The sequence below is a fragment of the Spermophilus citellus genome (assembly GCF_964194105.1).
Source record: "Spermophilus citellus genome assembly, chromosome: 1".
NCBI lineage: Eukaryota > Metazoa > Chordata > Mammalia > Rodentia > Sciuridae > Spermophilus > Spermophilus citellus.
In genome coordinates, this window is record NC_138182.1 from 63,435,423 (window position 1) to 63,451,017 (window position 15,595).

The 15,595-nt window shown below is 33.5% G+C and overlaps 1 protein-coding gene across 2 annotated transcripts in view; it reads right to left on the minus strand.

Moving 5' to 3' along the window:
- Window positions 1-8,308: 8,308 nt before the first annotated feature.
- The window catches only part of KLHL1 (kelch like family member 1), a gene marked incomplete at both ends in the record, with an annotated part of 367,217 nt that continues 359,930 nt past the window's right edge, over window positions 8,309-15,595 (minus strand). For both annotated transcript variants that reach the window (XM_081305506.1, XM_081305505.1), the window contains 2 exons: window positions 8,309-8,368; window positions 12,694-12,865. In XM_081305506.1, coding sequence (XP_081161632.1) covers window positions 8,309-8,368; window positions 12,694-12,865 — 232 coding nt within the window. The remainder of the gene's footprint in view (window positions 8,369-12,693; window positions 12,866-15,595) is intronic.

A 15,595-nucleotide genomic window follows, 5' to 3' on the forward strand; every position in this document is an offset into this window, starting at 1 on the left:
TGTTAAGCAGTTTTGAATATGGTTACAACAAAATATTATTGATCAAAACATAGCCACAGACTCACTTATCTTCTCCTCTATTCTTTTGAGTTGTCCACTCCAACTTGCTAATATTATCTGTGTATTCTATATGTTGGTGAAAATTGTGGGTGGAGAAATAGTGCACCCTGGAAAAGAGCACACAGGCATGCAAGTAGAGGGTGTCAGAAGCACCTGGAAGAAGCCAAAGGTTCTAAAATATTAAGACTAAAAATAAAGGTACATTTCATCATAGCTACTTGACACCGGTTGCTGCATTAAAAACCTGTAATCATAAATATAATATAAAATCTTTTACCTGTAATTGTTTAAACCTTTAATAATCTTTTTAATTATGAATTAAATGTGTTAATTGCAGATTATATTAGAGAAATATATCAGTAAAAATAAAATCCCTGCAAAAATTTTTTAATTGTATTTTTAAAATGTCTATAAAAGTTAAATGATATCAGTACAATTTTAAACCCATGATATTTGTTGAATATGAATGAAATACATATATTACATAGTCTTATAAAATGTTATAATTTAAAATTACTTCAATATTTATAAAAGTAAACTACCATTTTATATGTATTTCATATCAAAGAGGATGCTTTAATTCAATTGAAGAAGATTGTTGCTGTTTTGTTTTTTAATGAGTAATTTACACTTTTCCAGTTCTTTTTTTTAGGGGGGCAAGTACCAGGGATTGAACTCGGGTACTCAGCCACTAAGCCACATCCTCAGCCCTATTTAGTATTTTATTTAGAGACCAGTCTCACTGAGTTGCTGAGCACCTCACTTTTGCTGAGGCGGACTTTCAATTCACAATCCTCCTGCCTTAGCCTTTTGAACTGCTGGGATTACAAGCATGCACCACTGCTCCCAGATTCCAGTTCTCTTAATCACATTTTAAAAATTTATTTATTTATTCTAATTTGTTATGCATGACAGCAGAATGCCTTTCAATTTATAGTACATATATAGGACACAGATTTTCATTTCTCTGGTTGTATTTGTAGATTCACACCATTCTTGTCTTCATATATGTACTTAGGGTAATGATTTCCATCTCATTCCAACATCTTTCCTACCCCCAAGCCCCCTCCTTTCCCCTTGCTCCCCTTTGCCCTATCCAAAGTTCCTCCATTCCTCCCATGCTCTGCCCACCCCCACCTCTATCCCCATTATGGACCAGCATCCACATATCAGAGAAAAAAAATTCTGCCTTTGTTTTTTTGGGATTGACTTACTTCACTTAGCATGATATTCTCCAGCTCCCTTCATTTACCTGCAAATGCCATGATTTTATTCTCTTTTAATGCTGAGTAATATTCATTGTGTATATGTAGCACAGTTTCTATATCCATTTATCTATTGAAGGACATCCAAGTTGGTTCCGCAATTTAGGTATTGTGACATATACTTCTATAAACACTGATGTGGCTACATCACTGTAGTATGCTATTTTTAAGTCCTTTTTGTTAAGAGTCTGTAAACAAGTCAGGATGTCGCCTGGCATTTTGCCAGGGGGAGTGGTTTGTGAAGTGGCGCCAGGGAGCCATTAAGTGTGGAGATTCCTTATTGGTTGACTGCTGTATCTAGTTTATGCTAATTAAGATAAGCTGTGTGTAGGACCTCTGCTGTCCTACAATAAACGGCTCCCACTCCTGCTGTATCAATGTACACAAGTTGTTAGTCACTCCCCGGTTATTTTGCTGCAGCCAGACTGCGGCGGATGGTGGCCCGTACCGGGAGCCCCGGGACACTCGGGGGTAAGTGATGGAAAAAAAAAAGCTGCCCATCCCTAGATAGGATGGGAGCAAATCTGCTCGTCCCTAGACAGATTGGGTGAGAGGAAAAATGGCCATTTCGAGAAAATGGAGAAGATTGATACAGTATGTTTGTGTCTTGTTTTGTCTCAGTGTATTGTATTGTCTTTGTGATGAAAATATGGAAGGGGTGAGAAGTAAATTACTAAGGGAAGGAGGCACCCCAGTGGAATGAAGAATAATTAGGGCATGTGTTGATGGAAGCCCAGGAACTCTAGTAAGAAAGAAAAAGAAAGTTCAGAAGAAGAAGGATTATCAGGAAAAAAGCTGCAGCAAAATAACCGGGGGGGGGGGGGGGGGGTGACGAACAACTTGTGTACACTGATAGAGCAGGAGTGGGAGCCGTTTATTGTAGGACAGCAGAGGTATTTATACATTACACACAGCTTATCTTAATTAGCATAAGCTAGATACAGCAGTCAACCAATAAGGAATCTCCACACTTAATGGCTCCCTGGCGCCACCTCACAAACCACTCCCCCTGGCAAAATGCCAGGCGCCATCCTGACTTGTTTACAGACTCTTAACATCTTTGTGTATAAACCGAGGAGTGGGATAGCTGGTCAAATGGTTTTTCCATTCCAAGTTTTCCAAGGAATCTCCATACTGCTTTTCCAGATTGGTTGCACCAATTTGCAATCCCACTAGCAATGTGTGAGTGTGCCTTTTTCTGCACATCCTTACCAATAATTATTGTTATTTATATTTTTAATAATTGCCATTCTGATTGAAGTGAGATGAAATATTAGTTTTGATTTGCATCTCTCTAATTGCTAGAGATGTTGAACATTTTTTTCATGTTTGTTGATCGATTGTATATTATATTAGCTATCTCTAAAATTATATCTAGATAGAGGGAAAAGAAAATGTGTAGAGTTGTTAAAAAACCATTTAAGTGTATTTTTTCACAGTGGCATTGAGCTTAGGAAAACTGTCTCTCATAAGTACAGGTCTTAAAATATGCAAATCTCAAACTAATGAGTATAGGAAGACACAATGATTCTACAATTCTCATTTAGAACACCCCCAAGTCAGACTCATGCCGTGAAGAAGATAATGCTTCAACATTTCTGTGAATAATAGATTGAAGTTCTGAAACAGAAAAAATTGTGTTTTTAAAAAATATACTCAATATTTAATTAATATTTCAACACATTTTAATAAATTAGTTCTGGTGAACTTATTTTATTCTCAGAATGTAAAATAAAGATAAGATAAAAACACTTTTTTCTTTACTATCATTTGTCAAAATATAGATTCAAAAGGAAAAGTGTTTCTTGCTCATTATAGTAAAATATCTTTCCTATTTGACAATTGTTTAATTCTTTCTTTTTTTTTTCAAACTGTGGAATGTTGTAATGAAGGGTTTGAGACTGAGAAGCAGAAAAAAATGCATTAAAAATGTTAAATCTCATAACTAAGGTACTTTCATCAAAGGACTCAATAGAGTAAAAAAAACTGCCTATACAATGGGAGGAAATATTTGAAAATTATGTAAATAATGAAGTCCTACAATTTGACAGTAGCATAAGCAAACAACCCCATTAAAATGGGCAGCGTACTTGAATAGACATTTTACAAAAAATTGTAAAAGTGTCATTAAGTATATGAAAAGATGTTCAAAATTGCAATAATCAGAGTAAGGCAAGTACTAGCAAGGATGTGGAGACATTGGAATTTTTGTTCACAGTTGATGGGGATATGAAATGGTGTAGCTTCTGTGGAAAATAGTATGAGGGTCACTCAAAAATATTGTAACTACAAGTGATTTGAAATTCCACTTCTAGATTTATATCCTGCTGGCACGGACTCCCCCCGGCCCCCAGGGCTTGGATCCAGCCCTGATTTTTGTGCACGTCAAAGAGGCCAGCTCACAAGGCCTTGAAGGAGCTCACAAGGCCTTGAAGGATTTGTGGTGTCTGTTTTCATATTATTCAGCCTATAATGGTCATGTGGGGACGCCCTGACTTGCTTGGGTCTGATAAGGCTCCTGGTTGAAGGCTCATTATGAGTCGACATGAACCACCTGTTTTCCCCTCCTCCTTGCTCCCGCCTACTAGTGGCTTTCTATTCTATCTGAAAGAAATATATAAGTATGAGCTGAGATAATAAAGTCAGATTCCCCCTGGATGAAGGACCTCGGACTCCTGTGTCTTTTTTAATCCCGACGTCTCCCGCCGGACTCGGTCCCATTCGCTGGACGCGGCAATATCCAAAAGGATTAAAAGAAGAATTGTGAGGAGATACACACAAACAAACATTTAGAGTGGAACTTTTCACAAAAATTAAGGACAGAAAGCAACCCAGTACAATTGGATAGATGAATTGATCATCAAAACATGTTGTAGACATACAATGGAGTATTATTTAGTCCTAAAAAACAAAAGGAAAGGGACTGGGGATATAGCTCAGTTTTAGAGTCTTGCCTAGCATGCACAAGTTTCTGGGTTCAATCCCTAGCATCACCCCACACCCTGCCATAAAAGGCAATATGTCCAGTAAAAAGAATACAAATATTGTATGATTATAGTTATATGAAATGTATAGCATAGTTAAATCCATAGAAAGTAGAATGTAGGTTATTGTGGGTTAGGGGAGGAGAACAAGGGACATTGTCTCATACATATAAAGCTTCAGTTATGCAAGATACAATAGTTCTGGAGTTGGGTTTCACAATAATGTGAATATACTTAACAATAAGAAATTAAGATGCTAAACTTTGTGTTGTACTGTTTATATTTAATTTTTTCTGGTTAGTACTATTTTAAATTTTTTTCTTCTTTCAATTTATACAAAGACCCAAGTTAGACATATTTATGGTTTACTATATGATGCTTTTTCTGGAGGGGCAATTGGGGATTGAACTCAAGGGCACTCCACCACTGAGCCATACCTCCAGCCCTATTTTGTATTTTATTTACAGACAGGGTCTCACTGAGTTCCTTGGTGCCTCACCATTGCTGAGTTTCCCTTTGAACTCGTGATCCTCCTGCCTCAGCCTCCCAAGCCACTGAGATTACAGGTGTGTTCCACTCTGCCTGGCCCCCATATGATGCTTTTCTATACACTGCTTTATGTTTAGATCAGTTTAAACTTATCTCTTCTCAAACATTTATCACCATTTATGATGAAAACTTCCTTTCCTCGAGTTTTTTAAATAAATGTATTTTAATAAGAAATAACTACATTTCCAAAACAAAAGTGAGAAGAATACATCGAATCGTAATTTTGTGAATCTACTATCCAGCTTAGTAAAAAATACTCAGATTCTCATATCTACATTGAAGTATACAATATATTATTGTTATTTATAGTCATGCTACTGTGTAATTGCGTACCAGAACTTCTTGCTCTTATCTAACGATAACTTATCATGCTTTGATAAAACTTTCCCTCTGTTCCCTGCATCCTCTCCAACCTCTGTTAATCACCATTCTACTCCCAATATCTATGAGGTCACCTTTTAATATTCCACATATGAATAAGGTTATTCAGTACCTATCTTTCTGTGCCCTACTTCACTTAACATATTTCTAGTTTCATTCATGTTGTCGCAAATGACAATATTCCCTTCTTTCATGGCTGAATACTATTCCATGTTGTACATGCACCACATTTTCTTTATCCATTCATCAGTTGATGAACACTTACCTTGTTTCCATTTCTTGATTAGTATGAATAGTGCTACAGTGAACATGGGAGTGCAGTCATCCTTCTACTGTTGATTTATGCCTTTTAGCTGTATACCTAGTAGTTGATTGCTGTGTCATAGGGTAGTTCTATTTTTTTAATTATTTGAGGAGTTTCAATATGATGTCCATAGTGGTGTACTAATTTACATTCTAAGCAACAATATGCCAGATTTTCTTTTAATCTATACCCTCTCCAGCACTTTTTTTTCTTACAAGAGTGAGGTAATATTTCTTTGTGGTTCTGATTTGCATCCTTCTTAATGGTTAGTTATGCTGAATATTTTTCCATATACCTGTTGTTTTACTTACAAAATAGCTTATAAGCTCTATTGCCCATTTATTAATTAGGTTGTTTTAGTGCTATTGAGCTCTTTGTTTTGCTATATATTCTGGAGATTAATTCCTTATTAGATAGTGTATTAGTCAGTATTGTGTCACTGTGACCAAAAGATCCAACATGAACACTTTAGAGGAGGAAAAGTTTATTTCATCTCATGATTTCATAGATTCAGTCTATGGTTGACCAACTCCATAGCTCTGGACCAGAGATGAGACAGAACATCATGGTGGAAAGATGTGGTGGAGAAAAAGAGCTCAGGATATGACAACCAGGAAGCAGAGGATGTTCCACTCAACAGGAACAAAATATAAACCACAAATTCATGACCCTAGTGCCCTACTTCCTCCAGCCACAATCTACCTGCCTATAGTTACCCTCCAGTTATTCATTCAAGTGAATTAATCCACAGATAAGTTTATGGATTTCATGATCTGATCATTTCACCTCTGCACATTCTTGCATTGTCTCACACATGAGTTTTCTGCACCACCACGTATTCACATTATAACTTTCTCCCATTCGGAAGATTGTTTCTTCATTTTGTCGATGGGATCTCTTTGCTGTGTAGAAGATTTTTTGTTTGATATAATCCTATTTGTTTATGTTTGCTTTTGTTTCCTGTGCATTTGGGATCTTGTCCAATAAAAGAAACTAATCCATTCCAATGTCCTGAAATGTGTCCCCCTTTTTTTTTCTTCTAGGAGTTTATTAGTTTAGGTCTTACATTTAAGATTTTAATTCATTCGAGTTGATTTTTTTGCTACTGGTGAGAGTTATATTTTTTTAAAATCAGAATTTAAAAACAATCAGTAGCATCTTAGCATCTTTATCTATAATAACATCATTTTTCTGTAGTGGATAGTAAGTAATAATTTTGATATCTAGATCTTGTGGAATTTATATTTTCTCAATATATTCTTGGGGAAATCTCTCAATAATATTTCCTTAGTTGTTAGATTCCAAACATTTTTCACCATCCAACAATAAGTTAATTTTGTGGTTTATATTGACTTAAAAAGAAGATTTTTTTTGCATTTTAAAACTTCTGAACAATTCTTAATTTATTATATGATGAATATTTTCAAGGCACTAATACTGTCTCAAGTCAGTGACTACAAAAGACAACAATAACCACAAATGGTGTCTGCATGGTATTGCTTTAGGAGGAAATCAATTTGTGTTTCTCTAATTTTGAAAAGTAAGACAATAACACTGTTTTTCTCTGTAGTATACCTTGTCAATTTCAACCTAGATCTAAATTAAAATCTATTTAAGAAAGATACACTGATAAAAGCAAATGTTCTATTATTTATTAATTGTATTTAAAATTTACATGGGCATATTTATTAAGGATGTTATGCAATGCTATTATTTTATGATTTAAACAACTACAAACATTTGGCTTAAAATAATGTACATATCAATGTAACAAGTTTGAAAAAATGGGAAATGAGACTCTGAAGCCTGTCTTCTTTACAGTAATAATCATAAACACTCCAACATAATGAATTATATTTTTTCTTGAAAAATTCTAATATATTTTTTAAAGAACAAAATTTCTAAAGGACTTTACATGCAGTGTATATATATATATATATATATATATATATATATATATATATATATAACATTCAGAATAACTAGCTTCCATGCTTACACTGAACTCAACATAAGGCAAAAGCCCATAATTGTATTGATTCTTTGGCTCAGTGTGTTCAAATCACAAAGCAATGTGGCAAGCCTAATGAAAACAATTCTTTGCTTTTGCCAGTTTAGATTGCTAATATGGTTGAAATACATTTCAACCATTGTCTCTGATGAAATATGCTGCTTTGAATAGCAGGACAGTTTGTTTTCTGAATGCAAGAGACAAGCGTGAATTTATTCTCTAATTTTCCTCGTAGCTTAGGAAAATGAGGAAGGAGCAGGTTGTTTTAATAAAACATTATTCTGCTTCCTGTTATGACCACATCCGATTAGGAAAACAGTAAATCAATCAGATTCTGTGAGATGAAACAGCATATCTTCTACTCTTGGCAACCTGTTCCATATTGCCACAGATTGTAAAACAATAGAATGATTTGCTGTCATGTAATTTATTCATGTCACAAATATTAGTCTCCTTTCAACTGCTCAAGAAAAAAACAAGCCTTTGGTAACTCTAGTTATTGTATGCTACAATACAAAATAAATTACCAATTACCATTCCTGAACTAACATATGGCCAGAACTATGCACTACTTTGATGTTTCCTTTTTCCCTATAATTCTCTTTGATCTTCACCTCTTTTGACATCAGTAGGTAAATCTACAGAAATCCTTGTTCTTGAAATGTTTTCATCTCAGGACATTCTCATTCTTGCAATATAATATAAAAATAACCACTCCAGTAAATAAAATCCCTCCAAGTAAAATAAACATAAGTCAAGGTTGCTTGATGACGACCACACAGGCACCTGCTCTCCCAATATTCAAGGATGCCATCTGTCCAAAAAGATAAAAAACAACTTTCAGACAAATTTTACTCTCAGAGTAAAATATGCAAATTATAATATATTTAAAAGGTTAATATTATAAAAATTATAAATATGCTTGCATTTTCTCCTTTCATCCACAAGTAGTACATTAAAATGGAAACATTGACAATGGCATTTTTAAAAAGGCAGTGATTTGTATATTAAAAATGGTAATACCTTCAGTCATTTATGGAATTTTTAAGAAAAATAATAAACTAGAACTTCAGTAAAATGAAATTTCCATAGAAAAATTTTCAATAAAGATTTACTCTGCAGTTTGCATGTATACTTTTGCACTGATACTTCATAGAGATAGCTTGGACTATATTTGAGAAGAAACAGCTATTACACTCACTGCAATCATTTTGAAGTTATTTCCCTAGATATTATATTGAATTAAATGTGTTATTCTTTCATTCCAGACAGAGACATACAATGGAGTAACTTCAATATTTTCTCATAAATAGGCCATAATTACAATTGCTGTGTGGCTTATTAAATTTTTTCAAGTTATGACAATCATTGAAATGAGAACTGGATTTTAAAAATAATATTAAATACAAAAATAGCTAGACATATATTAAAAATTTAATGTAGTTTATAATGAAGATTTATTCTTTAGATGTAAACCAACATTTTAATAATTTGACTTTTTGATATCAATTTTTATTATGGTTTTCTAAGATCTAAAGATTCAGGGTAGACTAGAAATTAAATACTATTGTTTCATGCTAGAAATAAAGTGAATAAAAAGTAAGAAATAAAATAAATAATATGAGCTGGATTGAGAAAGAACATTTTCTCATTTTCTAAATATGGAAATTAACTGCATTATCTATCAGTTCTTTCTAACGTATTTAGTTACCCATTATCTCACTGTAAGTTTAAAAGAACTCAAATAATATTATTTTTTTATTCCTTTCACTCAATACATTGTTTATAAAAGCTAATTTAATGTAATAAGAGATAATAAATATCTTCCTTTAGAATTGATGTTAAACTGAGAGGAGGAAAGGAACATGTGAAGTCCTTCATAGGTGATTTTGTGCTAAAAAAATTTTTTATAGGTCACCACAATTATCTGCAGTCACCTTGTGTATAGTCATCTCCACGTGCTCCATGTGACTGGTGAGTGAATAGAGCATTGAGCGGCAAGCATCAAAGCAATATGTAAGTCACACATCATCAAAGTGAAGAAATTGAAATGCATCTAACTCTAAAATACATCTGCTTTTCCTTGTGTTTCTGTAGTTACCTAATTGTTTTCAGGTGTTGTTTCACATCAGGGTCATCTAAGGGGCTTTTACCAAATACATATGTAGTATTCCTACCATTAAATAGAAATGGATGAGTCCTGGGTAAATGTTTTTGAAAAGTTTCTCAAAGGCCCTCTGATATACATTCAATACTGGGAAGTACTGTGCACTCGACTGCAAACAGATTGAGTAGCTTTACTTTTTATGTGTATCTACATTGGCAGGTATCTTAAAAGGCTTCCCTGGAACACATTCTCAATCCTATGATATGTTGTGTGAAAATAAACTGAACACATGCACGCCAAAGTTAACTGAGGAGAAAGGACAGTTCTCAATTAATTGGCATGAGAAACATTCACATATTCCCTATATTTTACCAATCAAGATAGTATTTGGAGACAGATTATTAAAAGACACATTGTTGGGCTGGGGATGTGGCTCAAGCGGTAGCACGCTTGCCTGGCATGCGTGCGGCCCTGGTTGGATCCTCAGCACCACATACAAACAAAGATGCTGTGTCCGCTGAGAACTAAAAATAAATAAATATTTCTCTCTCTCTCTCTCTCTCTCTCTCAAAAAAAAAAAAATCTCTCTCTTACTCTCTCTTTATATATTAAAAAAAGACACATTGTTTTGTTTTCTTATACTCAGCTGGTAGAGGCATATAGTGTGAGAACGCTGGAAGAGTACAGCAAGAGAACACAGGAATCGATGATTTTACCCAGGCTATGAGAAATATAATAAAGTTCTTTATAAGTCTTGAAGCGCATGTATTGTATTTTTCAAACTAAATGGCAGAAATAAGCCTAATGTTAAATGGCAGTCAAATTTATTTAAAACACATTCATAAGCACACACAGATATGTGGATATGTTCTCTACAAAACACACTAAGACTTATGTATGGGAATTACTCCCTAATTTGTTTTCATCATTTCTGATTCTAGCTTACATGGAAAGTTTTACAAATAATCATATCCTTGGATATTTTACTATTTTGCCTTATTCATTCCAATGATCAGCCACTTGTTCTGGGGGGGTCAATGATATATGGGATAACCAATGGATTTCATAAGGGGTAAGTGGAGTGAAATTTATGGAATTAAATGTCATATATAAGAAACATTTCCAATAGGCTGGAATCCTCAGAGTTTTCAAAAGGTTTTTGTGTGAGTCTGTTGATAGTCTCCTCAAGTGTCTTAAAAATATGAATAATGAAAAGATGTGGAAGTAAGATCTTAAAGTAATTTAATAGTTTTAAAATTAATGCTTATTATACTAAAATAAAGTTATAAAACATAATGCCTTGCTGTTTGTAAGACATTATATGATACAAAAGAGTATAACAAAATACAGATGAGGGAAATAGTCTTTAGGAGGCTTTTAAAACTTATTATTATTGCATGCATTATTTTGATTTCAATTTTAGAGGAATGATAAGCATAATGGCTCTATACTACATATATGTTATGAAGATATTATATATCATTTATATACCCATAAACTTCCTTTAATGCTCATTTGTATAAGTGATACATTTCAATTACATATCATTGAACTGGGACTTTTTAAGTAAATAAAATATCATTAATTCTTGTAGTACTCTTTGGAAATACTAAGGACTCAAAGTTAAAAACTCAAAATATATCTAAACTTTTAGTACAACAATGTGAAAAGCAGTCATTAGTAACTTATTTTATATTTGGTACCCTTTGGATAAAAATTGTTTCTCTCACAATTGAAGAATTGTAGCAACTCACAGAACTCATTTATCCTAACATTTCACCTTCTTTCCTCCATTTTTCCATTTTCCCTTGCTAAACCAAATACATCTATATTTATTGAATTCAAGAGGTTTCTTTTAGGGGGGAGGGAGATTCATAATTCAGGTACCTTAGCCTGTACGTTAGAAATTTTATTCTGCACTTCCATCCATTAATGCATATGAGATGTGATCATTAATCAACTTCAACCAAGTAAGACTTTGGAAAATCAGTGCACTCATTGATAGAAGCTATGTATTTATTTGGAATATATCTTATGTTTAGACTTCTGGATAATAAACAAAATGATACAAATATTGAGGAAATTGTGAAAGAAAAAAGGAAAGAGCAATTGACTGTAAGGACACAAGTCTTAGAATGTATTCACGACATAGAAGCTGTAAGCTTCAGGTGCTTTCTGTAAACTTAGGTCTACTTGGGTTGTCTTGCCTTCATCCTCCCTATCACACACACACACACACACACACACACACACACACACACACACACCCCAGCATGCATCCTCTAACTATGCACTCCACACACACCAGCATGCATCCTCTAACTATGCACTCAGAATGGGAGCTGCTACACTCTAGCATAAGCCTGAGTCCCTAACTATATTCAGGGGCTAGTGACCCATTTAAGCCAATCATTCCCTACCTCTTTTGGGTAAAGTCATTGTCAAGGACTGGGTACTTTATATACGAAAAGCTATTTAGAATTTTTTTTTCTTTTTAACTCAACTGGGACAACAATTTATTTTATTTCATTTGTGGTTATGAAGATTATGAGTGGGAGCTTACAACAGCATCAAATGGAAAATTCTCTTAGGTAAGAATGGACCCAATAAACAGGCAAACATGAGTGGCAAAAAGGTCGAGTTTTGCAGACACCAATTTCCTTTTTCTAACTGTGTGTAAAACCAAATATACTTGTGTTAGGATTTTGTAAGAAGTATATGACACTTTTACTTTTTTGCTTCAGCTAACTCAAATTCAATTCCTGTTCCTTGTATGGCTTATTATAAAGTGAAAATGCAAGTGAAGCAGGCATGTCCCTTTTCAATACAAGTTTATTTTAATATTACATGCAACAGAAAAATACATAAAATGTGATTTAATGGTATTTATTTCAATCTTAACCTAGGACTAAATCATTGTTGGTTGAAGGCAACTGGGCTAAAACAATCACTATTTGTATCTTCTTACTCCAAAAGAAGTAAATGAAGTTAATTCTTATACTTGAAGTAACTTTAGTAGATGACAATCTTACCTGTGTCCACTCATTAGTTTGTGGATCATAGGATTCCATGGTGTTGAGGTATGTCTGCCCATCATAGCCACCAACAGCATATAATCTGTCACCAAGGAGACACACTCCAACAGCATCTCGGGGCATACTCAAAGGAGCCACCATGGTCCAAGTGTCTGTTTTGGGATCATACCTGAAATTCAAGGACAATAGAACATAACCCATTCTAATTGCATTCAATTTTTACTTGATGAATGGTAATTTTTCAAATGCATGCCATGAGAAAAAAACCTAGGTCATTTTTTTCCTTAAAAGTTCAACCATTTGAGCAGGTGTTTGCAATTGATAGCCACAATGTATAGCTTTCTAAACTTTAAGGTATTTAAAAAACATACCTATACTCTTATATAGTACAAATTCATTTAACAAAAGTAAATATCATGATTTCTTTTTTAATAGGAAAATTTAGATACACAAATGTTCTCCACAGCAAAACAAGTGCCCTTAAAATGGTATGTGTAGAGTGTTATAGTAATGAATCAAAGAATTGGCTAAAATCTGGGAGAATCATGGTGTACTTGTCTGATGAAAATGCTTTTACATGAATTCTAAAAGTTTAGCCTAAATTTTCTAGAAAAGAAAGAGAAGTTTGTGCAAAAGAGCTACAGTTTAAAAATATGTGTGCCTAGCTTTGAGGAAATAGTTTTGTAGTATGGCTAAATTCAAAGAAGTATGAGATAGCAGTGTATCTAAAGAGATAAGTTTTGATCAGCTTATTGATTGTCTGATTTCCTAGACAAGATGTTTTTAATTCATTTAATAGAAAAATACAGAGCCTTTGAAACTTAAGGAAATAATTATAACTTGAACAGAACTGCCACTCCTAAGATATGTAGAAAGATTACTAGTATTCACCACGAGGGAGTTTGGTATGTCAAGAAATTGAGGTTAGAAAAATCAATACATGGAATGGTATCAGATTAAAAAGGTTCTTCACAGCAAAGAAAAAAAATCAAGAGTGTGAAGAGAGAGTACAAAATGGGAGAAAATCTTTGGCACCTGCATCTCCAATAAGGCCTTAATTTTCAGGACATACAAAGAACTCATAAGGCTTAACTCCGGACAAACACAAATAACCCAAACAATAAGTAGGCAAAAGAACTAACCAGACACTTCTCAAAAGAAGAAATATGAACAGTCAACAAATATATAAAAAATGTTCAACATCTCTAGCAATTAGAGAAATGCAAATTAAAATTACAGTGAGTTGTCAACTCACTTCAGTCAGAATGACAATTATCAAGAATGCAAGTAACTTTAAATGCTGGTGAGGATATGGGAAAAGGGGAACATTTTTATTGCTGGTGGGACTGCAAATTGGTGCAACCACTCTGGAAAGCAGTATGGAGATTCCTTAAAAAACTAGGAATGGAAACATCATTTGACCCAGTTATATCACTTCACTGTATAAAAAGGAGTTAAAATCAGCATACTGTAGTGACGTAGTCACATCAATGTTTATAGCAGCTCAATTCACAATAGCTAAACTATGAAACCAACCTAGGTGAACTTCAACAGATGAATGAATAAAGAAAATGTATATATACAATGGAATATTACTCAGCCATAAAGAAGAATGACTTTATGACATTTTTGATAAATGGATGGATCTGGAGACTATCATGCTAAGTGAAATAAGCCAGTCCCAAAAACCCAAGGTCAAATGTTCTCTCTGACTTGGGGATGCTAAGAGAAAACAAGGTGGGAGAGAAGGAGGAGGAATAGAAATTCAGTGGATTAGACAAAGGGTAATGAAGGGAAGGGAGGGAAGATAGGAATAGCAAAGACAGTGAAATGATTTTGACAAAAATTTCCTGTGTATATATAATTATATACCACAGTGAATCTCAACATCATGTATGTCCCCAAGATTGGGATCCTAATTAGAATAAGGTATACTCCATGTTTGTAAAAATGTGTCAAAATTCACTCTACTCTCATGTATAACTAAAAAGAACAAATTTTTTAAAAAAGAAATGATTCCTTTCCAGATACTTTAAAGGTATATACTAATTTTGGTAAACAAACTTATAATCATTCCACTTCTTAGTTGGGATTTGAATTGTAATTATTATAAAGTAAAATTTAATTGATGAATCAAAAAAAAAGAAATTGAAGTTAGGGAGTCCAAATATTTAAATGAACAAAAAATGAATTTCAGTTTCAAAATATGTATATCTATATATAATACTTTGAGTGGCAAAATCTTGGAGACTATTTTAATTAATTAAAATTCAGCTAAGAATGAAGCTAGAACTATTCCTTTGCTTTTCACAGTTGCTGGTTCAAATACTAAAACAAAAACTAGTAAGAATCCAAAAGGGAAGGTATAAAAATAAGACTAGAAGAAAATATTTCCTTTCAAACTCAGCAAACATATTTTTAGCTTGTTGTCTTGCTCCAATTCTTTCACCAATTGAAATTTTTAATCAACACACACCTAAAATACAAGAACAAACAACCAAAGATACCTATAGTTTATTGAAAATAAGACAAGTTGTTACAAAAGATCTCCAATTTATGTTACAGACAATAGTCATATTACTCAAGATATCACATGCATTTTTACATTGTAGTTGAAGGGTTTGTGCACTGTAATGATGACATGTGTGAAATGAGATACTGGTTGAACACCTGCGAAACCTGAATCACCTTGAAGAATAAGCTGCCTAGCATATAAATATTTGATTTTACATGCTTAGATTAATAAGTGCAAAATTACAAAAATAAGCAGGCACATATAGACACATGCAGCCACAGATATACACTTTATTTATCAGAATTTCTTTTGAATTTTTAAACCTTTTCCACAAACATTTTGAAATATACAAATATAAAAACTGAGAGGGATAAGAAAGACAAA